Source organism: Glandiceps talaboti, chromosome 11, assembly GCF_964340395.1.
Source record: "Glandiceps talaboti chromosome 11, keGlaTala1.1, whole genome shotgun sequence".
Taxonomy (NCBI): Eukaryota; Metazoa; Hemichordata; class Enteropneusta; family Spengelidae; genus Glandiceps; species Glandiceps talaboti.
This window is the reverse complement of record NC_135559.1, coordinates 5,520,580-5,548,549: the sequence shown is the minus strand read 5'-3', so window position 1 is coordinate 5,548,549 and position 27,970 is coordinate 5,520,580. Positions and strand designations below refer to the sequence as shown.

Genomic DNA, 27,970 nt, shown 5'->3' with positions numbered 1-27,970 from the left:
GTGTTGTTGAAATGACTAGGGTTGAAACGAGAAGAGGTTGAGATAGTCTCGCTTGCCAGACTAGCAACTATGTATTTGTAATATGCACTCTTGCCATTTATTGTATGTTCTCACACTGCACAGTTATATGTCTCCTTATTCAGCAGGCCCTCATGGCCCTAGGGAAGATTAGCTTCAGCCAACTACTTAGCTATCCTCTTTAATTACATAAAAGTTATTGAACTGTTTTTTAAAATGAGATCTTGACATCCTGTTGAGTTGTTCAATTCTCACAAAATAAGTGAACAATTTTTACTCTCTTCAAAAAAAAAGGTTGCACCTCACTAACTTTTGTACATAAAAGTGAAGACATAACACCATTCCATATATAATCTAAAGCTTGTAACTTACATCCATCACAGGTAGTTGGGTAGGAATGTCAGATTCCTCTGGGCCATGGACAATTAATTTCTGAAATACAAAATATTTTTTTTTATGATTGATAGAGTGTTGGGGATAATCAAACAGAATATTGAAAGTTGATAGGAACTCAAAAAAAGTATTTGTATTTGTACCATTTAGTATTTTTTGAGATTGAATGAATACAGATATTGGGAATGACACAACTTCACGTGTGCAAGAGTTACATATGTAAAATCTGGTGATTTACAAAGGTTTGACTCATATTTTAAGCATTACAAAATCAATGTGTTGATGCACTTTGTCTTGATGTAGAATGACCTGCTTATAAGCCTGGATCAATGTTAAACATGGCTTGCACATGGTATAATACCTGAATAATTTGAAGAACAATTAGCACATAAGATAGATAATATACATGATGTGTTCTATCGTTACATAAAAATGCTTAAATCATCAGATCACAAGAAGTATATTTAAGCATGTATTTCGCTTTACCTTGGCACTTGGTACAAAGGCTGTGATCATTATGGAAGGCTGGAAATGAGAAACATTACTAATATTATTGTCACTGCAAGTTATGATTAACTTTTCATGTAATTCAGAATAAATGGGCATTCATACATTCATTCATTTATGCAGATCAAGATCACAATTTATCAGTTTCTAATACAGGGTTGTCATACAAAATAACTGATTTTTGAATTATGGAATAAAGTCACAATATATTGATTTCACTAAGTTTGTCACACAATTTCTATTTGTACAAAATAAATTAATTAAAGGAATCAATAAAATTAGTTTTTGCTAATGCATATATCTTGATGAGCAGGTCAAATGCAAAATCCAAAACGTTCCCTATACATGCTAATATGTGACTATATTAGTTAGCTTAACTTAGTGATCTCCCTAGACATTATTTATATGATGGTTTAATTTTAGGTTTAGTATTAACTTTTAGCTTCCTCTTATTAAACAGTAAAAAAGGAAACTTACATCACACTGTTCTTTCTTGAGTGACTGCTTGAGATCTTTGAAGAAAATCCCTTGCACATAGGGTATTACTCTCCAAATTAATGTTAGTGTATTAGCAATGGCTTCATTAGCGCCTTCTTGTGGTGATCGACAGTAGTACATCATTAACCCAAGCTATAAATTAAAATAATATATATTTATATGAATAACATATTCTTGCTTACAAATATTGCATACAAATCTGATAAAAAAATTTCAAACTATTGTTTACCATTGATAAAAGTTTATGAACTAAAAAGTGTGCACAATTATATGTTGTTCAGTTCATAGTGAAAGAAGTATCCTAGTTTGTAAAATTTAACCATGTAAGTGCACTCTCATGTATCCCCTACCCCCACCCCTCAACTCCCAACCCCTCACAGAAAGAGAACACAGTTGAAGGTGGAACAATGTGATGCATCTTACTGTCTACTAGTAACCAGGTCTCTTATTTGGATAATGAAATCTTAGTTGGTTGGAAATCAACCTTATTAAAAAACTCAACAATCAACATATCAGAACCAGAACAATTCAAGCAAGCAGTTACAACTTTCAACACAACACAGGATAGAAACATCAGGGGCTAACATAAAACATTTGTGCATACCACATCCTACTCATTTTATATAGTCCCTATACAGGACTCACAGGGTCTATGACTATACTAAAGAGTAAGAAGAAGAAGACAGAACTATATTGTAAAATTCTCAAGCAAAATTTAATGGTATGCATCTTTAATCAAAATGACTTACTAAATAATTGAAGAGACAATGTGCAGTCTGTGGTGGCAAGATATCAATGTGTGACAGTAACTTCTTTATAAACACCAGTAATTCTTCCTGTAGAAGAAAGGTAATACATCATATAATGAGGTTATGTTATTAAAATTTCACATTTTGATCATCTTGGCATGGACACATCATAAATTACTGTAAGTATATAATGTAGCCTAACACATGGCAATTATCATATTTAATATTTTAACCCTTTCACCATTGTTTCCCACTATTGTGGGGACGCTTAAGGGCTAATCAATCAGCATATATGTAGTTTTTACCTAACAATGATTTGTAACTACAAATTACCAATACAGCTTAGGGGAGCAGGTCAAATGCAAAATCTAAAATGTTTCCTATACATGCTAATATGCTAATCTTAATAGTTAGCCTAAATTAGTGTTCTCCCTAGAAATTATTTATAGGATGCTTCAGAGGCCAATAACAATTTCAAATATTTGCTGTCCAGAAGGTATTAATGGTTTGGTAGCCATATTTGATATAGTTAAAAGCAAGAACAAGGTAAGGATTTGGAATGCTATTTTCATGTTGTATATAGTTTGCTCAAAAATTACACCTGGGTTTAGCATCCTTATTATTAAATGCCAGGGTTTCAATGCCAGGTTCTAACATTAGTGTTATTTTATCAGTGGAACTATAATTATTCCATAGGATCGTACTTTTGTGTAGATCCAATTTTTCCTATAGTTCTGTCAGACATCTATTTTCCAGTCACTTCTATTTTAATCTTAATTTGAACAGGGCTTGTAAAGTAGAACACTCATGGTTATTTAATTATTGCTGAATGAAACTTCTTGGCAATGTTCACAAACCTGTTTATTTCTCTTGGTTAGCTTCTCCAGGAAATGACGAAGGAACAATGCAGGTTCTTCTACTAGACATGTACATATCACTTTGAATGTAACTTCACTGACTGCAAAACAAATTTGAAAATATAATAAATATGACTTAAAATTGGGAATGTGATATGACATGAGTAATGCATGGAGATTGTGTTACATTAATGTGAGTAACTGCATCTAAACACATTATCTGGTGACAAAGATAACATGAACCTTGTTTGCTGAGAGTCTGAATATATCCCCCACAAAAAGTGTGAAGGGAAAATTCAATACTTAAACCTCTGTGTTATATTGGAACATGCAATTTTGAAAGAAAATTCCTAAAATGACATTTGACCTTGAACTCAAGAGTCAAGGTCACTATCACCATTAGGTATTTTGTCTGCAACATATCCCAACACCTAAGTTACAGCACATAGTTTGTACATCATCACTCTGATGTCATTTCTTGCCTTTCTGTAAATGCTTAGACATTTTGTGATCAAAACAAATAAATTTGGCTGTCTGAGGTTATTGAGTTTGATGCTAGCAGACCATGGTCCAAGTTTGTCAAAATTCTGTATGAAAAAATAAATTTCAACATTTTTGAAAATATTGTAAGGTAATATTAGTCATGCCTATCACAACTGCAGCAGACGATAAACTCAAAAGTAGTATGTACCTGCAACTCCCTCCTCGTTAACCTCGCCATCATCCAGTAATCTTATCAGATGAACAACTGCAGCACATATGCATGATGGGAAAAATGTCTGTGTTGTATGTGAATGGCCATGTACTTGTCGCTCTGTTCTCTCACTGGATGCATTTTCTTCATCACCTGGACATAAGTGATACCACTTTGCATATTAGATAGTTCATTTGCATAAAAACAGGTGTACAAAGGATGATGAGAAAGAGATAGGGGATGTGTAAGAATGGCAAGGCAAATCATAAGCAGAAACAAATATTTATATATTGATATTAAAGGTGCATTGAAATTTGACCACTAACATTGAGTTTTAGTGAAAGTGTCCACATCAAGATATTGAAATGTAACAAAGAGGTGTAGAGAAGGCAAGAAGGACAGAAAGCCAATCTAAACAACTTGTGTATCAGGAGGTTTTCCCCACTATTCCAACACCTTCTATAGAGAAGAAAGAAATTATAAGAAACAAAATAGGATGAATGTAGAAAATTCAAAATTAATTGAGAACTATAATAAAAGATGAAATGTTAAAATAATTTATGATAATCCTAGAGAAATATATTGGCTACTTTTTAATTAAAAATAGAAGTAAAATCTAAGGTATGTATTGTGTTATAAGGAAAGAAAATCCTAAATGTATCATCAACTTAAAAATAAGAACTGGTAACTGGAATTGTCAGATAGAGTTAAGAAATTTAACTTATGATTGTAATTTGAGGCCAAGCAAAATAAATTTTAAAGTGTGCAATGGACAGGATAATCAAAACACAATTGGAATTTCATTTTCAATTACTGATATTGTGCAAAACTGATAATTAAAAAGAGGAAAGGAAAAGTTTTCATTAATCATAATTAATGAAGAAAATAATGCAAAATGAGATAAAATGTAATAAGCAAATGTATATATGTAACTGACAATTTGATGGCTTCAGTTTGTAATTAGAGTAATTGAAATGTGCAAAAAAGGGAAAAAGTAATGTTGATGTTAACTTAAATGAAGATGTCAAATTATTGTCATATTTAATCAAAATATGAAATAAATTATCTTTAAATAATGTAAAAATGGATCAATAATGTGCTTTTAAAATTAATGGATATTTATGTGAAAATTATGCAACACAATTCAAATTGAGATGTGAAATTGAAAAAAATATTTGATATCAAAATTAAACTTTAAATCTGAAAATATGCAACAAAAAAGAAATGAAGGTGTTATATTTTTTTAATGGTATTAAAACAAAACGCATAATTGAACTGGATATGTGGAAATAAGTGTGAATTGTAAAAATTATGCAAAGCAGCAAATCAAAATTAGTCCAGTTGCCAGAGGGGCTTTTTAGGGGTGGCCAAAGGCCAACAAAATGACATCATTTTGAGTTGTTCAAGCTTGATACATAATGGGTGTGTTATCTATTTGTGGGTACATACATGTATTTTATGTATCAAATAAAGTTATGAAACCAGTTACACATAGTTATCAACTATACAATACTGATATTTTGTCTCAAAACTGAATTTAAATCTGTATTTTGTTGAAATTTGTGCTGTATATTATAAAATCCTGGCAACTGGACTAAATGAAAATGACTTTTATCCAACTACATCTACGCTGTCGAAATTGTGTAACTGGAGATGTAGATGTGGAAAATTATAGAAAAGATATGTATTGAACCAAGATGTGATATTGGATAGAAAATATCAGGGAAATTAAGGATTATTGCCAAACTTTAGTTACAGGAATTGTACAATGAAATTCACAGACCAGTATGAAAGGAATAGACACAACTGTGATTTTCAAGATAAACTCAATTGATAAGACTCCTGTATATAAACAATTGCACTCTTTGGAAAGTTGAATTCAAACAATCAATGCCAAGTGTGGTATCTGATAACAGGAGTTCGTAAAATACAAGACGCCAATATCTAGACTAACTGTTACTAAGCACACTATTTTTATAGACAATGTTGTTATCAGGTACCACACTCAGCGTTGATTGTTGAATTGGACTTTCCAAAGAGTGAAATTGTTTATATACAGGGGTCTTGTTTATCTTGAAAATCACAGTTGTGTCTATTCCTTTCATGCTAGTCTTGTGAATTTCATTGTAAATTGGTGGACATTTGATATGGAAAATGGGGAAAAAAATTGAAATAAGATGTGGAAAGTGGACAGAAATTGTTTGCAAATTGCAAAATGGTTAATTAAAATGTAGTCATAAAAAACAATAATAAATTACTACTGCTAAACTTAAGTCACTGGAGTTGTAAATTGATAAGTATTGGAAAACACAATTGAAATATGATGTGGAAATGGGATAAAACTGTGGTGGAAGTTATGCAAAATGGCTACTTAAAATATCATTGTAAAACGATAATAAATTACTATTGCCAAACTTTAGTCACAGGAATTGTAAACTGATGGACAATTGGTATGGAAAACTGGAAAACACAATTGAAATAAGATGTGGAAATTGGATAGAAATTGTTGTGAAAATTATGCAAAATGGCTAATTAAATGGAGCTGTAAAAATTGATAGTAAATATAGTTAAGAGCAATGATCTCTACCTGGGCTTGTTAATGTTGAGCCAGACCACAGAGATGCCCGTCGCAAAGACACATTTCTATTACGAGACAAATGACTGGCACTTGGCTGTTGGGCAGTTGAGTGGCGTCGGGTTGGCAAGGGCTCATCTAGAAGCAGTACAGCAGATGTGAAGACATTGCAGGGAATAACGTGGTTGGGTGGTATTTTTTTGTACGAATAAACGTTCATGCACGGCGAGAGTTTAATGTATGAACGTAGGAATAGAAGGCAGCCATTGCAGAGTAGGATATATACGGAATGCACGTATGTACGGTATACAGGAACGGCATGGCGTGAAAATGAAATGATCAGAAGTGATAATTATTAGGCGAATATCTAGCGAGGCTTTGATACATGCATTAGAAAGAGTCATTAATAGCATGACAGTTAGACCAGAGTGGTAGTGTTGAATGAATCACATGATTTGATTTTCATCATGCACTTAGGGACTCCCACTATTCCTCCTGCCTAACTTTCGGTAACTTATCCACCATGACAGGAGTGCCAAAGTTCAAATAAATCACACGATTACTAATTATCATGCACCTAGGGACTCTCCAACTATCCCTCCTGCCTAGCTTACATTATATTCTATTCATTCTCACATGCAATATTGACTTGAAAAGAGGTTCTGCCCATTCAGATTCTAATTTTACATAAAAAATAACTACACAAGAACCAGTTGACCATAGCTCTTATAGGAGGGGAAGAAATCTAAAACTATAAAAACACAGCATCAGGCCATTTACCCTACCTACAACAGCAAACAAATAAAAAGACAAAACATACACTGGGTGACACAAAATTATATCAAAAACTTAAATTTATAAGAGACATAACACATTTTTTTTAAAGCTGCTTATTAATGTAAATCCTGAAATAAAAGAAAGGCTTGGAAATGAAGAGTTATTGAGAGAGATAGACAATGAAGATACAAAAATAAACAAAACAAAAGTTGGAATAATGAATACAACGAAAACATGTACAATAAAGACATGACAAAGCAAATGCAATGTGCAAGAGATACGTGATGCACACACACACACACACACACACACACACACACACAAAATACACTACCTTTAACAGTTGTAACTACAATAGTATAACAACATATTTCAAACAACTTTGTCAGACATTTTGATACAAAAACATTACATCTGCTACTAAAATCACTTTCACCATGCAAATACTTTAAATTCTGGGTAAAGATATCTTACTGCAGTGTTACTGACAATCTCCTGGAAAAAAATGTTCATGTGCCAAAAATACTTGTGACATGTGCTGTCTTCAACTTGCAGTATGTTGTTGAGGATAACATATCACTTGAAGAGTTAGTGCCTTAAGGGCCTAACTCCAAAAATGTGATTTTGAGAAAAAGGCCAGAAAACCATGTCTGGCACTAGGCCCTTATGACCTCAAGTCAAATTTAAATCATAATTTTTTCCACACTATTTGTCTTCAACCAGGACAGTTTTCGGTGAGATATGAGAAGCAACAGCAAAGTAATAGAAAATACCATTTTTGGGCTTGTTTTTTTTTTTTAGAAGTATGTCATTTTAGAGAATAACACAACAAAAATAAAGTTTTTTTTCACTGGGCCCATTTTAACTTTGAGCTAAGTTTAATTCATGTTTTTACCTAGTAATCTTTCAGAATAAAGGTTGACCTTTTCTGAGATCAGAAATCACATATAACTAAATTTAAAATCGTTACAATCTTTCAAGATGTGATATGAGAAATTCATAATTCAAGTGAAGAAGATGCATATCACATGGTATAAAACAAATCATTCTGACTGACTTACACTTTCTAAATTTATAGAAATTGTATCAAGACAGCCTTTATTCTGAACTGAAAAGCAAAGGGCGGCAATTTGTTGCATCAAAGCAGAAACTTGTATCTGCTATACAAATGGATAGGAGATATGACCTTTAATACTGCACTGATGTGACGAATTGTTGAAGTTTGTACATATGAAACACACAAACAAGGTTGTAAACATGACAAGCTTCAAAAATACACTGGGCAGGATAGATTTATGCAAAATTGAAAAGTCAATGACGTGAAGAGAGAGTCCTTACAATGATTTAGAAGATTTGGTGCAGAAGAAGGCAAATCTTGAAGTGATCTGAACATTGAAGGTAAGTAGCATGCATGGATCAACAAGTTGTATAAACACATGACCACAGCAATGATCCTTTCTGGATCTCAATTGTTTTAGCTATTAAAGAAAAATAGATGCTGTAATTTCTGGTGAAATAGAGACAGCTAGTGCTACATGACAAGATCCACACAAAGACAAATTTTGATTTTGACAGAAGATAGACTTACCTTCATCATCAGAGAGCACAGTATGGGAAGGCTCAAATGATGCCTGTGTTGTTATAGCAACAGTGGTAAGACTGTATGAATCTCTTGCTTTGCGTTTTTTCTCCTCCTCTGCTAACTGCATCTTTTGCATTTGTTCAAGTTTTTGATTGGTTCGTGTCACAGCTGCAGCTGCAAAGGATCTCTGCACAAAACATAAAATTAAAATTAAAATTTGATTCCTTTTGAAAACTTCATCTGAGTGCACACCTTTGAACTATTTCTCCAACAAGAGAATCAGAAACAGAAGGCAGGTACGAGACCAAACCAGAAACATGAAACTTTTATCCAATGTAGTAGCTAATCAAACATTGTAATACAAAGTCATTTGGTGAGCATGTGTTTTCGCAAGCAGCACTGCCTTATGGAACAGTATACCACTTGAACTTCATTCATCACCCATTGTTCATAAATTAAAGAAGGATAGTAAGACACATCTGTTCATAAGAGCTATCCAACTTTTACAACAATCCCCTGTTTTTGTTCAGCGCCATAGAACATTATGTCTATTTGGATTTTGATGCTATACAATTCTAAGTTAATTGACTGATCGGACCATTTGACCATAGTGACTTCTCAATAACATTGGGCTTAAAATACATACAAAGGCTTGTCAAAATTGCAATGTTTCCCAATGTATAATCAAAGTGCACGATATCCCTCTAAAGATAGACAGCATTATGAATTGTAGGTATATTTTACCCTCTCATCTTGAGTGCTGACTGTCTCTTCAATTGTCTTCATCATTGTAGGCATCCAAGGTGGATCAACTACTGGCATACCAGAAATACCAATAGTAGGTGAAGGTAGGGTAAAGTCAATGTTGGGTGGAGGTAGCTGTAGTAACAATACAAGAAATCACAAATTATGCATGGTTGAATCACTGACAGAGTTGGTAGATAATGCTAATTTATCAATGAAATCTATAGATTTGTCAAACAATTGTATATTCAATTCATCCATCCATTCATACAAACTTGGAATTCTTTGGAGAACTAGTCATGTAATAATAATTGTTCGATACTTATCAGAATAATTTTCCATTTTCTGACTTCAAGACAGTACATTTTTCTGACTACATATTCTGACAGGATAAATAACCAATTTCTGACCTTGAAGACACTGCTAGCACCTTCTTCCATTCGACACCAGACTTGATGTCGTGATTTCCATAAAACCTGGAATCTCAATACAGCATCCACACGTTGACCAGGTTCTCTATGGTGCATCTCACTACTGATAATCTCAGTCACCAAATCTGGCATCTTAACAGCAGTGATCAAAAACACAGCAGCTGCAAGAAAAAGAAAATTATTTTCAATCTCATTGTATCACATCCCTTAGACAAAGCCAATCCTGTTTGTGATATCCAGTCTAACAGAAGATTTTGAAAGTTTCACAGCATTCTCTTGTCATGTTGTTGTGATGCTGGTTACACAGATGTTGGGCTTTGAATAAAAATGAAATTATACATCATATCTATTCAGGTGTATCTCTGTTATGAGTAAGGCCTAAAAAAATAAATGTTTGGTTCCAGTTACCCGACCCCACATAGCTTATCACTGCCTACCCTAAACCTTTTTTTACGTATTCGAGAAAAAAATAATAAAATCACAACAATTGTGAAATCTCACGAGAAATAGCAGATGCGGAAACTGACATCAACTTAAAAGGACAAAATAAAACTGTTCTTTCAATCTGTAATGGCTGTACATGTGACAGGCAGAAATAAACAACACAAACACCATTTGGAAAACAGTGGAAAACCTGAACTAGACACTCAGACAGAAAAAAAAAATTTATATATATTATAAAATCTACCTAGCCCCACCTATTCTAAAATTAGGCGTAATCGGAACCACGCAATTTTTTTTATTAGGTCTAATTAGAGTTATTAATTATATTCCTACCAGCTGAGGCTGCTAGTTGTTGACTTGTGTCTAATAAAAGTTCCCATGCAACAGGTAAAATATCTGTGAATATATCTTCTGTAAGTATTGGTGCTGCTTTAGCAATGATGGCAAATGGACAGTGGACCAGCGACATCACCTAAAAGAAAATCAATACATTTTTATCATTCATAATATATATTCAAAATGTAACATTATAGAAAACTAACAGCAGTATCAGTTTCAGAAAAGGTTTGCTTTAGAATCATTTTCATATAACATTCTCCACATGATATTGGCTGTTGCTTCCCATTTCATGTACTGCATGTATCATTTAGAAGAGAAAATAAACCAACTGCAGTAAAACAGCTGAGAACAATAAGCATTTGAGCAGGCTAAGTAGTCTGGCTAAATATGATGACAAAGACCCAATACTATAATAATATACAGTATTATGCAATAGATGTATGCACAACAACTGATAAGGAATAAAGCAGTCAACTTTGAAGTTTCAACAATCAAACGTCTTGACTAAGGTGCAAAGCTCATCAAATATTCACGCTGTTTTTGTTTTGTGGTGCCTAACTATTTCAAGTATCACACTGTCTGAATCTAACCTGGGTTTTCATAAATTTCTGTAATGGTGTTTCTTCAGGTTGAGGTTTGATGTCATCCAAGGGTAGAGCTGCAATGGCTGCTGCAGCTGCCTCTGCAGCTTTCAGTGTGTTTGATCCACGCACCATACTAGCTTGTCTCTCAAAGGTTGATGACCCACTCTCACGACGGAATTCACGGAAGCTCTTCATTGGTGAAAAGGGTTGTGCTGATTCCTATAATGATAAAATCAAAGAATTGCTAAATTATTCTAAATCACTATTGTCAGACTTTTAAACGTTTATATACCATAAAAAAATCTCAATAGATTATCTTACAATACATTGATAGGCACATGTATGAACAAATCTGAGCGTCTTCCAGAATGGGTATATGTATGAACAAATCTCAATGTCTTCCAGTATAGGCACATGTATTTTATAACTCAATGTCTTTCAATATAGGTAAAATGAACAAATCTCAATATCTTCCAATATAGGTACATGTATGAACAAATATCAATATCTTCCAATATAGGTACATGTATGAACAAATCTCAATGTCTTCATAGGTACATGTATTATCTCAATGTCTTTCAATATAGGTACAATGAACAAATCTCAATATCTTCCAATATAGGTACATGTATGAACAAATATCAACATCTTCCAATATAGGCACATGTACCGGTATGAACAAATCTCAATGTCTTCATAGGTACATGTTTGAGCAAATCTCAATGTTTTCCAATATAGGTGTGTGAACAAATCTCTATATCTTTCAACATAGGTACATGTATGAACAAATCTCAATGTCTTCCGATATAGGTACATGTATGAACAAATCTGAATGCCTTCATAGGTACATGTATGAACAAATCTCAAGGTACATGTTTGAGCAAATCTCAATGTTTTCCAATATAGGTGTGTGAACAAATCTCTATATCTTTCAACATAGGTACATGTATGAACAAATGTAAATGTCTTCTACCATAACTATATAAGAACAATATAAATATCTTCCAACAGAGGTATATATAAGGGAGATTTAAAAGTATGCATGTATCTATAGGAGGATGTTAAATTTGTTCAGAGAAAAATAGCGACCACCATTGTGACATCAACTGTTACCTCTGAAACAAGTATTCATCCACATTTAATCTGTCAAGCTGATGAACATTTGTAATAACAATTCTTATTTATTCTATGCATGCCCATTTTCAGTGTCCCTGTGGAGGAATTTGTTACTGTATTGGGGAGACTCACTAGAGTTGAGGTCACCACCAAGCAAACTCTGTTTGATTATATCAGATCCAGATGAACCTCTGTTTAATAGTTAACTTTATTAGTTTGCTGGTAAGAAAACATACTTACTACTGCAAAATGAATGGAACTAAGCCAAGTTTTGCAGGATTGGCGTCTTTTATAAGACGGATATATCAGATAGAGAACTTCGTTGCAAAACAGAAAAACAAAATGACAGTGCATTTGGAAAAGTGGTCTCCTATGTTATTATTTGTGCGATAATTGATGTTGTATTCACACAGAAAAAAATACTAGTATACTAGTATTATGACTTGTACATTAAAGAAAGATACCCAATAAATTACTATAAATACAAAAAAAATAACAATTCTTACATTTTGTGTAAAGCCTTTTATTGATACAACTTTTAAAGAAATGAAAACTATTGCCAGTTACCTTCCTCTTCACTTTGGCATCAAGTTTCTTCGGATCTATTTCTTCCATACTTCTGTAACCAAACTCTTCACCATAAATTTGACGAATTGCTTTCATCAATCGAAAGCAGTTCCTCTTCTGTCTTTCATAACAGTTGGGATGACAGAAATGCTTGTGATCACAAATAAAATTACACTTGCTGGCAATGTTAACAACAACCTAGTTTAGAAATGAAAAAGGGTATTATGCATAAAACAGCTCTAGCAAGTTACAGGCTATGTGAGTAAAATTAAACAACTATGTATGTTTGTTTCTGTTTCTGTTTACTCGGTAATACTAATAAGTATCACACCAAGTTTGTGAATATGTATGTGTGTGGACAGCACTAATAATGGTGAAAAGAGTTAATGTGTTCTGACACTAAGTTGTGAATATGTACGTGTGTCAACATCACTAGTAATGGTGAAATGAGTTCATGTGTTCTGATACTTGTTGTTTGAATACTTCAGTAGATGCACAGCAGAAAATGTCATTTGTGAGATTATTCTAGTCATTTACGGTGTGGGGATAATATTTGTATTTATTTGTTTTTGCTGGTATTCTGTGAGGAGTATAGAATCACAGAATACAATGTATAATACATAACCAGGACTCATGGCGATTTTCACAAAATGTCCAATGAAAATAATAGGTTGTAAAAACTATAGTTGACAACTACAAAATCTGTAGATTTTAAATTTTTCCCATCTCTTTCCTTATACTCTAAAATCAAATGTTTACAATTTATGCGCCATGTCGAAATACACTAGATGTTGGGAGACTAATCCAAATACTTTACTCCCTGTTAAGCAAAGAATGTGTAATGGCTAGAAATATTCCATGACGGATTCTTTGCATTAGCAGTTCAAGTGCAACTTTCCCGACTTGGTGAGCCAGCAAGTCGGGTGTCATAAAAATTGTTTGCATCTCTAAAGCTATTTGCAGTGTCACTGATAATGGGTCAGTAAAACTGATAACAACTGATATGACATTAGGGGCTTCACACTTAGATATTGACCTTAGCTTTGCCTGATGTGTTATGTAATAGTGCTTTATCACATTTGTAAATATTGCCAACAAACATTACTCAGTGATAAGAAAGATAAGAAACCCCACTTCCTTAGCTAATGGCTTGATTCTGTAATGCAGATATACAGGCTTCTGATAATTTAGAAAGCCATACAAAGACCAGGTAGAATACCTTAATCCACGGCATTTCTCTGGACAGGTCGATATCTAGTAACCCATCTGGTGTGGCTAAGGCATCTGGAGTGTCTACATCTTGAGGACTTGGCATCTCACTGATAACACTACTGGTTTCAGCAGTTCCATCATCCTCCTCAGAAGCCAAACTTACTTTTCTGGCTTTGTAACTGCCTGCCCTGCCAAGACCTTATAAGTATAATTTGACATTAATAGGTGCTACCTGCTTTGTACACATATAAATACAGGAATGAAAATAAGTAATGCTAAAAACCTCAGTGTTAGTTGTCTGAGATACGTTCACAGGCCAATTTTACCATGTTCTATAAAAGATTTCTGAAAACCAAAAACCTAACTTTTGTGGTTTTTGATTGAATCTATCATTGAATTTGTCGTTTGCAAGACCATTAGTGACTTTCAAAGCAAACAATACCATTTTTGGGCATTTTCACATTGACAAGTATATTACTAGAAGACAACACTGAAATTATTCATACTTTCCATGGCAATCCAAACATAAATACAGCTAAAAAAGTGGTCAATCCCCACTTTTGTTTGTATTGGTCATAATTTCTAAGTAATAAGCATTAGAATAGGTAATTTCCAATTTATGAATAAATTATTTAAAAAATTCTTAATCATCTGCACTCCCGTCAGATCCACGAAGAATAAATATAACTCGACATTGGCCACTTTTAGCCGTTGAACTTTGCAACTTTCATAGACATTCTTTTGGTTGGTGTTGACTTCTACTAATTTTGAAATGTTCCCTCCTTTCAACAATCTGTTGCTGAGAAAATGGCTGATTTGCATAATTATACCTTTTTGCGGGAAAAAAATCATTCAAAGTTGATCAGCACACAAAAATGTACCCCAAAATGGCAGTCATGAATGCATGACTATGTTCTGCTGTAGTCCTTCACTCCTAGTTCAACACATGCTCAAAATATGTTGACTTTACCAAACTGCCTGAGGCCATACACATGTATATACAATTGATACCCTGTGTCATATTACAATGTGACCATATAGCACTAAAAGTGATGTCATCTCACTACATCTTGGCCCGGAAGGGGACTGCAAGGTCAGAAGGAATGTGCCTCAGGGACCTTTTTATTTTAAAAATATCAAAGTAGCACAAATCACCAAAATCTTAGCCATATGAACACTTGTTCCTGGTCCCGCTATAGTAACTGCAATTTGATTGTTCATCATTTCCTTTCAGGTACAGTGACTACTATAATAGTGTTTGGCAGACATTTTGAAGCAGCTACATTGCAAGACAACTTTCTTCTCTATTCAAACAAATTGCACATGACTCCTCATTTTTATTCTAGAGTTTAGCTGAAATAAGTTGGAGGTTTCTTGAAGAAATTCTCACAAGTTGTTAAAACTAATTGTGAGGTGCATGCTACATTTCAGGACAATTATTACTTCGTGGCTATTCTAGAATTGACACAGATCATCTGCCTACTATGTACCATGTTAACTATTAGGATATATTTTGCTTGCATGCAATAAATACTACACCATATAAATGTATAGAGACACACATTTCTAAATAACAGATTTCCTATGGAGGAATGGCTAAGGTGTTAGTTGACACTGACTTATTCAAGGCATCTAGCTAACACTACACATTCATTAGAACATGTTGTCTACCAAATCAGGGCAAAGGCATCATCCAAAAAAGCCAAGTATTGAAGTAAGTAAATGAGTAAGTAAGTAAGTACATGTAAGTAAGTAAGTAAAGTATGTATACATGTATGTATGTATGCACATGTACCGTGGTATGTATGTAACACTACATGTATGTATGTGTGTGTGTGTGTGTGTGTGTGTGACACCTTTAATTAACAAGAGAATTAGGTTTACTATTAAAGGAAAGGTGCATATTTTTGATACTTAACACTACTTATGGTTAACTTGTTGAATAGGTAGTGAGTACAGTAACTATATAAAATCATTCACTACTGGGCTTGACTTATTCCAAACCATGCATTAACCATCAATTTAAGAAAAAAAACACAGAAACAGAAAAAGATGGAATCCTTTTCTTACCTGTTAGATTATCCGGTCTCTTGTGAGACCTAAAGCTGCCTTTGAGATTTGAGCCACCACTACGTCCCTTACCAGGATGGTGACGTAAAATTCGACCAGATCGCACTGGTTTACCCCTCAAGCCTTCGATAGAAAATGAAACACTATTTGAAACACTATTCAATGTTTCATGAGTGTCTTGCAATTGGTAAGAAAAATGAGAAAATTTCATGTCATTAATTTTAACATCTTGGGGGTAGAAGAAGAATGTCACTTTTTTGACAAAGTGGTAAAGCACTTTTGGGAGATTGTTGCTACAAAAAAGTACAGATCCCATGGCGCCTTCCAAAGTTTTATGGAGAAAAAAACTTTTTTGTGATTTTCTGCTAAGACACTTCAAATAAATTGTTCCCTCAAGTGGTGACTTCATGCATAGACATTCCACCAACTGGTGGAGGGTCTGTGCTTCTTTGTGTAGACTTTGATGTTATTAAAAAGTAATTTCCGAGAATATAATTCAAATACTTGTTAATGGGCATTTTATCGAAGTACTAAGCTGTACAATTTGAGTATATATTGTTTATAATGAAGTAATGTCCAAGTTTCTAAACATGAATAAAATAGTGACGTTTCAATGTTTACTTTGATGAAATAGAGGATGATAAAAAGATGCAGTCAGTCTTCCATTTTGTATCAACAGAAACGACAAAATAGAATCAGAATAATTTTTCTCTCAAAGGCCACTATGTCATCTTGCGGTGATGGATATGCCCAGCAGAGGCTTCATACACTGGGTCAGAAGGATACAGTCACAAACAATAGAATGATTAATAGGGAAAACTTAGACAGTCCAAAAAGGTCTTGTCACAACATTTACTGTAGACACAGCCTTGAAACTATTTTCTAACATAAGAGAAATAATTACCAACAATAGGGAACTTGCAAACCCGCCATGTTGAATGTTGCATCATGGGAAATGTGATAATAAATACTAATCAATTAGTATTATAAACAATGTTGTTAAATTGTATACAACCACGAATGATCAATTCATATTTAGCTTGACCAATGTGGGAGGTTTATTTCATCGGTAGCTCCAGATAAGATATTGCGATAACCACAGATAATCCCATAGTCCTTTGCGTATGAGCATGCTCAGTCTGGATTGCAAGTTCCCTATCCTTAAAACTTGATGAATATTCATGAAATTCTTTTACCAAGAAGTCATTAATACTTGGGTCTTACTACTGTCATTGAAATTTTACACCAAAGCATGCACAGGGAACTATGTCCAGATTTGATCAAACTTTCCCAATCTTTGTTGGTGAGTTTATCTTTCCTGGAAAAGAAGGTTAGGTTGACCATCTAGTTACAAGTTCCTACACATCACTATCCCATAATCTAGGCTGGCCATATTTGATTGGTGGCTTGTACAAGATGCTGACATGCATCCGTTCCCATTACAAATGTGGATACGCACACCACTCCCCCCCAACCATAAACTCAGATTTTACTGTTATCAGAGATGGTGGGTTTAATAGCGATAAACAGAGTGTTATATAAATATTTCATTCTTTCTCAAAAGCTATGAGTATGTTATAGCTTATCTGACAACAGTAAAATGCACATGTTTATGTTTTATTTGTTGACAACTCTGACAAATCCAATATGGCTGCTACTGATAGCAGTGTTACTAGACACTTGACAGGAAGTGAAAGCTGGTGAAGGGAGAACGTTTCTAGTAATGATGTGTAGGAGCTTACATCAGATGATCTAGTAAGTGCATTGAGACACGGATAATAATAGGCCCTGGAACCACGTCTGCCATGCAGATAGTTTGATAAATATTTCTTTTTATATGACGCAATTGGCAGTCTAAAATAATTGGATTGTGCAGGTCAAATATTGTCTCGCTTGCAAAATAAAACACTACCCTTTAAAACACAAAATAGTTAAGTCCAGCATTGAGGCTGAGGTTATACCATTAATGATTAGGGTAAGCAAGTATACCTTTCTTGTCATCAGGACCTTCATTGGTTAGTGTTGTATTACTACTGTGTGGGGAGTCAGGTTCCTCACTCACTGCCGCAAAGCTGATTTTGCGATCTCCTAAAAGAGCTGCCAGCCAGGCGAATTAGACAAAAAAAAAACATAAAACAAAATAAAGAAATAAAAAAAGTGTTAGTTGAAAACAGTAAGTCAATTGCAACCTCAAAATTCCAAGATTAGTAGAATGCACACATATAAAAGTTAAGTATGAGGGATGGAAGGTAAAAGGTAAAATGTTAGCATGTAAAATGTATCATGTAGGAGTTAGTGGTGAATGCAGAATATACATGTATGTGTTGAAACTCATCGCCTGGTGGAATGACATCGTAGTGAATACTACCCAAATATGCATTGCCTTCCGTTACCAGCATTAGCAAATGTCAATTTCAAACGGACAGAATGCAGAGGATTGAATGTTGATATATACAGAATGTTATGAAAATGAAATTTTGAAAATCCCCAAACCCTTGCAGAATAAGAAGCAAGATGCCATAATTCTACACAACTAAAGTCATTATTGCAAGAAAATCTAAAGGCTTTATGTTTGATATTAAAAGATATTATATTTTAGCATTTAGTGATGAAATTTACTACATTTAGTCTAATGAAACTAGTATTATACTCTTCTGGCAAACTATGTAATCAGAGAAATTGCCTTGCAGTTTGTTGATATAAAAACAAACTCTGCTATTAAAAACAAAAGCACTGGGTTCTTGCCCAAGTGAGGGCGCTAACACAGCTCAGCCAAGTAGCTAAACTAATATATGTATCACTCATTGATGGCATAGACATCTACACTTCTAAATATGACCAATACTCTTATTAAATATTAAATCACATGGAACTGTGCCCAGTAGATGCCATGTAGATGGATGTTTTAGGATTGATTTTGACTGATCTGATTAAATGTAAATGATATGACATTCAAATGACATATTGAAGGTCTGTGAATATTCTTAATATAATCTTGATAATAATAAGGTAATTTTCATTTATATCAAGATTTGAAAAACATTCATTTTATTACTTTTTTTATTCAAAGATTTTCAGATTCCTACATATCAATTCAGTCACTGAGTCAAACATTTCAATTTCTTATAAATTATAATTCAATCAATTGTTTTTAAATTAATCATGACATTTTAGCAGAGTTTCACTTACTTCATACTTTCATATTAATTTCATCAAATTGATAATTAATTCAACAAATGGGTATAGAATGTGTCTGTAATACCAGCACAAATACACCAACCTAAAGTTCTCTTTCTTGGATTACATGATTGTGACATCTAGTATTTTTTCTACTAATACTGCAATAATGACTTTAGTTGTATCATACTGTTGGATATTATTTAAATACTAAACTTTAATACATAATTGTGTTTTCTTCAAATTTCTCAAAAATTAGCATTAACTTACATACACGGTCCATGTGGAGCATTTGTATTCAAAGTCAAATTTTATACATTTGTTTAAAAGTTTTGAAATGTTTCCTTAAAATCTACATCACATTGAATCATTAATCTGTATAAAACATATGCCATCATTCTCCTCGCCATTCTAAAAAATTTGAAAGATTTCGGGGGGGGGGGGGGGGGGGGGGGGTTATACTTTTTTAGGAAACCTAATTTATTTATTTACCTCACATAAACATTATTTGTCAAACATTGTAAAATGTGTAATTCAATTTAATATGAAAAAAATCAACGGTAATATTCAAGACAAATTCCATCTAATTTTCATGAGCTTTGTACCAGGTACATAACATTCACAATATCATATAATGTTTCATACCAATTACCTAATGAATGCATTAATATCTTTTTTCCATCTATGAGGATATCAAGTTTTTTTTATTTCATTCATGGGAACATCAATATCATTTTCCATTCACAGGCCATAGCAATTTCCATATCAATTCTTTTTCCATTTATGGGCATATCGCATTCTTTTTCCATTTATGGGCATATCACTTTCTTTTTTTCCATTTGTGGACGTATCAATTCTTTTTCCATTTATGGGCATATCATTTTCTTTTTTTCCATATATGGACATATCACTTTCTTTTTCCATGTATGGGCATATCACATTCTATTTTCATCTATGGGCACATCGGTTTATATTTCCATTTATGGAGAACGGAATAAATTATGAACATATAATATTTGATTTCACTAAATTGAATATAATTTGATCTTGAAAAAATTATTAAAATAGTCAGCTCCAGGCCCATTTGATTTTGATGACTCAAACTCATGTAACATATACGCTTATTCTTTTTAATGCTTCAAGATGAATGTTTCATATATTTTTTCACAGACTATTCAAGTTTATGACAAGCTATATATATATTCAATAGGACGTGTCAATTTTAGAATTTTAAATTCTGTTCATAGGTAATTAAAATCAGGATATGGCATCTTCTTCAGAAATCTTTTGCATAATCATATAAGATAATCATATAAAGAAAAGGAAAACCCAACCACCTTATGCTCCATTCTGCAAGGGCTGTTGTCATCACTTTCAAACACCATGGTGCATAAAAAGCCACACAGCACAGCTACTAAAGTTACAGCAGACCGTATTTTGACAAGTTATCCACAACAATAATAATAAATTCTAAGAGTGCAAGCGGCTGCAAATATTACAGAGCTAATGCTCAGCATTGTGTGCGATACGTACGTATGCTACTATCAAACCATGTTTTGTGTAGAATGAATCAAATTCTCACAGTGCTGGCTACTCTAAACAATTAAGAAGTTATGCTACAGAATATGTACACAGCTTGGAAATATATATCTGAAACAGTAGTAGTAGTAGTATAGTAGTAGTAGTAGCAGCAAGACGATTTATTCAAAACTTCACAATGGAGATGAAAATGACTCTGAAACCATGCTCATTTTTGGATAAAATTTCAACCACTACCAGTTAAATCCAAATTAATTTAACAAAAAAAATCTTAATTTTTTTGAAATTTCCTTTAAAAAAATTATTTACACCAGAACAATTTTTTATTCTTATGGAATCTACAGAGTAATCTACTGGATGGAAACATTATATTATATACTCTAACATTTAAGCTACATTATGAATTATGATATATGGATATATGGATATGGTTATCTTGGAAAAGAATAGGATAAAAACAGTAACTGATAAAACCTTACACACTATTTCTAATCTGTGAATATCTATGTGATAATGTCATCTTACAATTATCAGATCATAATAAAAAATATCTACTAAAAAAATGACTAAACAAAATTTTAGTGTTTGGTACGCATGCACTAGATTTTTACTAAGAAGAACTCTGGAATTGCTTGGGATTTTTTGTACCCTGTATTAAGTATTACCAAAGTAGTAATGTACCATTTCATGCCATTCAGGTATTATAATCGTAATAGAAGAAATAGTTAAAAGTTTCAAACTGCAAAAGTTAAAACTACCAAATCCTAAAAATATGACATGCATTATTAATTTTGATTATTCAATCATGAAGAAACCCTGCATTACAAAGTATTTTAGTACATCTCTGTCATATTAGTACATCTCTGCCTCCGAGTGTTGTCTGTAAGATTGTACACTGTGTGAACTTTTACCTAGTCATTGAACATCCAAAAACTGGCATGAAACACATGGCATGGAATGCGAGGAAATATTGTGAGGTGAAGTTTTATTATTTTTCTTATATTTGCACAGCTGTGAAAAATAGTGAAAGTCATAATATATGACATCATTAGTAACCATAGCAACATGGTTGGTTACTCACCAGCGTAAATTTCATGCAAATGAACACAATCAAAGGCAAAAGAAACATATCAAATTAGCATGATGTTGACTTATTAAAAACAATTTTGTTTTTTCATTTACGGGATGGAATTCTAAAACACAATTGGCATTATAATTAAGCAATTCCACTGCTTGTAACAGAGGCCACAAATACACATCACATGTGTCTGCAGAAACTAAAAAACAATAGAGTTGTTACATACAATGTTCTATGTCTAGTCATTGTAAGTATGTACACTAAAAATGTGCAAGTTATCCTATAAAACATTTCCTTCTTTGCTGAAAACACCCTCTCATTTCTCTCTGACTGTAAAAAAAATTGTGATCACTTTCATCGAGTCCATCAGTTATAAATGTACAGGAATGTCCAGATGTGATTATGTTCAAATGTGATATGTTGTAATATTGCCTGTGATGAAACCTTGTACAAAAACTTGAATTTCGAAACAGCTGGTATTTATCTTATCATCATAGCAGCCCTCTCAAAGTCTTTTTGAAATAAGTTTGAACCTTATGATTTCAGATTCAAATTCTGCCAATTGTGTTAATAAAAATTCATACATAGGAATTATCCTGTCCAGTAAAATCATTATCCCCATGACTGTATTGGTGAAAAAAAAGTATTCAAAAAGTTAGAAGATTGAGTGTATATTATAAAAGTGATAGTTTGTATATATTACCAGACTTCAAGTGTGTAAATTGAGAGAGATCACATAGTAGACATTAAATCATACACATTTGACATTCAAAATCGATAATGTCTTTTCAAAGAGGTGCATAAATACTGACAAGCTTAGAGCACACTCAAAAGACATGTAGATATTGCAAAAAAAAGGAGTAACTTTCTACTCTGCAGGTGCATTTCAATCACTGTTTCCTTCATTTGAAATAGTATGTAGGCTTACTATGGAGCTGAAAGAAAATGATATGGACAGCTGTGCACTTGTTTGTTTAGTAAATCAGACCAAGAGGTTGTCCATTCTTTGAAGATGTGTGCCAAATATATGCATTTCCAAAGTCGTATATTTTAAGTTCTTGAGTTATGCTGCAAATACCTGTTTTGTAGGTAACTTTGCTCCAAACATCATAGAATTGGTAACAGGGAGATTTATATCAAGATGTTATCAAATATGCATTTCTACAATTGCATATCTATGTATAAAGTAGTTAAGCTATAAATATTTTGTTCGTAAATTTGTTCCAAATATCTTTGTTGTAAATTGTTGGAACTTGTATAGTGAACTGTTGCAGGTACTATAGCACATATTGTAACAGCATTTTTTTTAGTTAGAAATTGATAGTTTATCGCAATTGAAAGGCAAAGTATAAGTCAACTTTTGCATTGCATATCTTGCATTGCACAATTTCTATAATCCATAGAAATTTAAGTTGGCGGTCAAAATTTGGAAAGCTTTAATGGCATCCCTTTTCTTTATATTCAAAGTAGTGCCAATTTTTTTGCTTAATTTAAAACCAAAATATCAGGTTCAAATATTTGACAAGTTGTCACTTGTTCATTTATGCATTACAGTCAGTGTATATTTTAATTAGATGCTCCTTCTGGTCTGATTCCTAAATTAAAACTTATACATTACTGTCCACACCAGATAAATGTCAAAATCTCATTTTGTGGTGTTTTTAATATGACATATTCAAAAATTGTTCAATTGGAAAAAAAAGTGCCTTTCACAACTTGCAGCTTGTGGGTGTCTTTAAACAACAATAAATGTGTTTTATGCATGCCAGCTAATTTGAATATATCTAATCTGAATACAACTTATTTGCATAACTATTTACATACCAGCAGGTATATCCACCAATAGCGTAGCAAGACTATGTCTGGCTGCTGAGGGACTTGGTGATGATAGGCTAGTGCTTTCTTGTCCAGACCTCCCAGATGATGTAACACTGTAGTGTCTACCTCCAATTCCACTGAATCCTACAGCACTACCTCCCCTTTCCCTATCCCCTCCTCTGTCTCTCTCTGATGTAGACATACTTTCTACTTTTTCGGAGAAGCCACGATCAAAACGTTTAGGTTTGGGAAGGAACTGGTAAGTTTCTCTCATGAAGGTTGTGATTTCTAGTAAAAGCTGACAGGCAATCATTTTCAAGGCATGGGGACAACTGCTACCACTTTCATTTACTGTAGCTGAAAGAAAGAATGATGAACAAAAAATCTATAAGTGGGGTTGTCGGTGGCTGAGTGGGTAAACCACTTGCCAGTCTTACTACTCATATTCCAAATACTTTCAGTTCATTATGCCATAGATTTGTTAGTAAGTACTACAGTATGTTTAGAAATTCAAAAGTCTCTTTTATACCAAATTTAGTGTCTTTGAGATGTAATGGATATTTTCACTGATTCTGTTGAATCCACACACCTGATACTTTAATTTCTTAAGTGATGGTGTTTCCATAACTATTGTATAGAAATCTGATGTTCTGTTTCCATACCTACTGTATAGAATCTGATGTTGTTTCCTTTTCATGTCTACAAGTGGTGTTTATAAATTATTCATTTCCTATCCTTTATTTGTCAAAATGCTTCTTACATTTTTGTCATTTGCCATCCTCTTTAAATGTTACAAGATCCTACTGTATCCCTTCCATTGTTTGTTGCCTTGACAACCCCATCTTTTGACAATTCACACATGGAATGAACTGAATGCTTTTTGAACTGTTACCATGACAATTTCATTTTACCGCATTTCCTTTAATATTTGTAATGAAAGGGAAACCAGACCTGCTTTGCTACCTGTTGCCATGACAACATCCTCTCACCTTCATCAAGGAAATCCTCCTCGTCATCTTCTTGTCGTAGTTGCTTCCTGACTGAGTGGTCTCTTATCAGAGAGACTACAGAGACTGCTTCTTTTGCTTCCTGTTTTTCAATTTCTTCAAGTCTGGCTGAGATTGCCTGTTATGTATAAACACATGACATCAAAGTACCGTCTAACCTTTCAATGACATAAAGACTTATAATTTGTGATATCATATCTGTATTGAAGGTACACGTATAACGTCTTTAACCAACTATTCTCTGTTTTCCTTGCACAAAATGTATACTTTGTTTTTGTTATTTTTTTTTATGCATTTTTTGTGTCAAACAAATAAAAAAATTAATTAAATAAACATAGCACTCCTATTAAAATTATTTTACATATTAACAAAATTGCAAAATACTGTGACAGCACCCCATGATGCACAAGTGAAAATGTGGCATACTCAGGGTATTTGCAAGTGTGTTTGCAGTGTTCTCTGTGGCACTACTTTCATGAGCTTAGCGAATGAAAGTATAAGAGAAAACACTAAAAGCATGAGTGCAAATACCCATGAGTACCCACACTGGCACTCACACGGCATGGGTTCTCTTACTATTTAATATTTCATCTGAAACAATAAATTTATGTAAAAATGACACTATGCAAACTCAGTTTCTGCCACAGTATTTTGGCAAGCTTTCAACTCACCTCTCCCCATAAGAAAAACATCCTTGCAGCATTCCTTTGTAGTGTTGTGTGTCTACGATGACCAGAGTATGTACGACTGTGACTACCAGCTCGTAATCTGAAATCCACAATCTTACCACCTGGCATTCGCATCCATTCTGGCCAATCACCTTTGTTGCATCGATGGACAAAAAATGCACATTCTGTGAACAACGCTGCTCTGGCAACAACTGGTGCTTCCTATTGAAAGAGGTAAACATATTGAGTGAAAGATAACAATTATTCTGTTTATGAGGTAATTTTTTAAGTTGCACAACAAAGTATTTTATAACAATTTGAATATTATTAGAGAAGTTCATTGGATTATAAATGAATCAATGATCTCTATAGAGGGCTTAAATTACCATTATTCAGCCTTCAAAATTTGTCCACAAGATTTGATAACTATTAACATTCATTAGGCCAATGTGAAGCTCTCTGATTCGAGGTCCAACAGGTGTCATATTCATATTTTGCATTGCTTCTAACGATCAAACTTACTAGGTCCAGTGCTGCAGCTAATAGCTCTGGGTCTGGAATGGTACCAGGGTTGGAACAATCCAGGAGGAAGGCAAACCTTAGCATACCATTACTAATAGCTGCCTTGTTGACAAGTTTCTTCTCACGTATTCGGATTGTCTCAGTGAACTCTCTGGTATCATCAATGGAACTCCTACGACTTGAGTCTGAGATTCAAAAAAATATTCAAAATGAACACCAAAGACGCTATATAAAAGGGACAGAACTTAGAATTTTTTGTTATGACTTTCCAATGGAAATCCATGAAGCTACAATTCTTCTATGCTATTAACGATAAGCTACAAGTGGGACTCACAGCAATGTCATATAGTCTCTGTGGCGCATTCTATGTTTGCAGCATTTGCTAAATGTATTTACAAGATATAATAAGATAGTTTCACTCTACAAAATGGCATCACTACCAGGAGTTGTGCGTGACAAAATGATACCCACCATCCTTTTCTTCATAACTGATGTCTTTTCTACTCCATTTTCTAAACTTGACAAAGAGAGGATGTTCATCCATTCGTTTACTTTTTCTACCATGTATAAAGCTGCTACCGAGTGAATCACCACGGCCCTGCATAGAATGAATGGGTTGAAGGCAAAAGTTGATATTTTAATACATACAAATGTGGTACAATATAAGCAAATAGGAAGGACTGGTATAATCTGTTCTGTAATATAACAGATAACAACTGTCTATTTTGCCATATTTCCTCACATTTGCAGTTATGTAGATTTTGATACAATAAAAACATATATGAACAAGGCATTAATCCATTCATTAAATCTTTCAGCTTTTTATTTCAGCATAATTTCTTGACAATTGCTTTTGTCTGGAATTGGCTTGACATCCTACCTCTATATATTAACAATAACTTTCATAACGCAAAAATAAAAGAAGAAATTATAATTAACAAGCAAAACATATTAAACTTTATTTTTCAAACATGGTTGAATATATTGTGTATATAAATGGCAGTCACTACATCTTAAGTTTACCATAACCTTTGACATGACATGACCTCTGACACCATCCACATCTATATTCATTCACAGCACTTACCTGTTACGTTTGACATAAAAATATACAAAAATATTATATTCAATTTTTAGCAAGAGAATAAAAACATAAATTAATTTTCAAATTGATATATTTTATAATTTTTTTAGGTCACAATTTTTGTTTCTAAATTTGGGCTGCTGAGCATTCAACATTTTGGCAAATCCCATTTCATCATATCAGAAAGTAAAAAAGACAACATTTTCTTTCAACAAGTTATTATTAGTTGTAAAGTTTCCTGTAAGTGGTGAGAAGTCACACCTTTCTTGTCAAACCTCGATGTGAATCTCGTCTGTCCACCGACGAATGTTGATCATCGCTCAGCTCACTTCCTTCTCGTAAAGAATCCTCGTCAGCACGTGCTCTGTGTCTCCATGTGGTAACTGCGTGAGCTTACAAGAAATGCAGAAAAAGCATTGCAGCTCTAGCCATCAATACTTTCATGCACATGCCTCTACAGGAGAGAGGATGAGAGGGGAGAGGGGGTTTCCATAGCAACAATAAAAGTGATGGCGCGTACCCATAGCAACCCATGATTCATGATATGTAATGGAAATAGCATTCAGATGGACATTTACATGACTTAATGTGGGATGCATATCATTGTTATACAGATTTTGACATTCCAGGACAAGTATACACAAACAAGACAACAACTCTAGAAGAGATAAGACAGCATGAAATTAATGATGACACACTTACTATGATGTTAACTTTGGACTAATGAACATGAAAACTTAGTGCTTTGTATCATGCTTTATTTACATATCATGAGAGAATTCAACAAATCATTGTAACTGTTGAAACGAAACTATTATCATCAGCTAAGACTCTGTTGCTAATATTTACATATACCTTATACTAATTCAACGGTATGATTAACTTGTATTGTGCACTCATGTAGGAATTTTTATAGAAAA

The 27,970-nt window shown here is 33.4% G+C and overlaps 1 protein-coding gene across 1 annotated transcript in view; it reads right to left on the bottom strand.

The window, feature by feature from the left end:
- LOC144442395 (protein unc-80 homolog) overlaps positions 1–27,970 on the bottom strand; it is a 135,734-nt gene that overhangs the window by 24,215 nt on the left and 83,549 nt on the right. Inside the window, exons 9-30 of the mRNA XM_078131729.1 lie at positions 27,312–27,442; positions 26,438–26,564; positions 25,967–26,151; positions 25,448–25,666; positions 24,759–24,894; positions 23,776–24,126; positions 18,147–18,254; positions 16,158–16,280; positions 14,095–14,285; positions 12,876–13,073; positions 11,199–11,411; positions 10,603–10,741; positions 9,805–9,986; positions 9,395–9,529; positions 8,657–8,837; positions 6,304–6,429; positions 3,714–3,869; positions 3,023–3,123; positions 2,166–2,252; positions 1,396–1,548; positions 898–936; positions 391–450 (exon numbers count right to left, since the gene is read on the bottom strand). Coding sequence (XP_077987855.1) covers positions 391–450; positions 898–936; positions 1,396–1,548; positions 2,166–2,252; positions 3,023–3,123; positions 3,714–3,869; positions 6,304–6,429; positions 8,657–8,837; positions 9,395–9,529; positions 9,805–9,986; positions 10,603–10,741; positions 11,199–11,411; positions 12,876–13,073; positions 14,095–14,285; positions 16,158–16,280; positions 18,147–18,254; positions 23,776–24,126; positions 24,759–24,894; positions 25,448–25,666; positions 25,967–26,151; positions 26,438–26,564; positions 27,312–27,442 — 3,341 coding nt within the window. The remainder of the gene's footprint in view (positions 1–390; positions 451–897; positions 937–1,395; positions 1,549–2,165; positions 2,253–3,022; positions 3,124–3,713; positions 3,870–6,303; positions 6,430–8,656; positions 8,838–9,394; positions 9,530–9,804; positions 9,987–10,602; positions 10,742–11,198; positions 11,412–12,875; positions 13,074–14,094; positions 14,286–16,157; positions 16,281–18,146; positions 18,255–23,775; positions 24,127–24,758; positions 24,895–25,447; positions 25,667–25,966; positions 26,152–26,437; positions 26,565–27,311; positions 27,443–27,970) is intronic.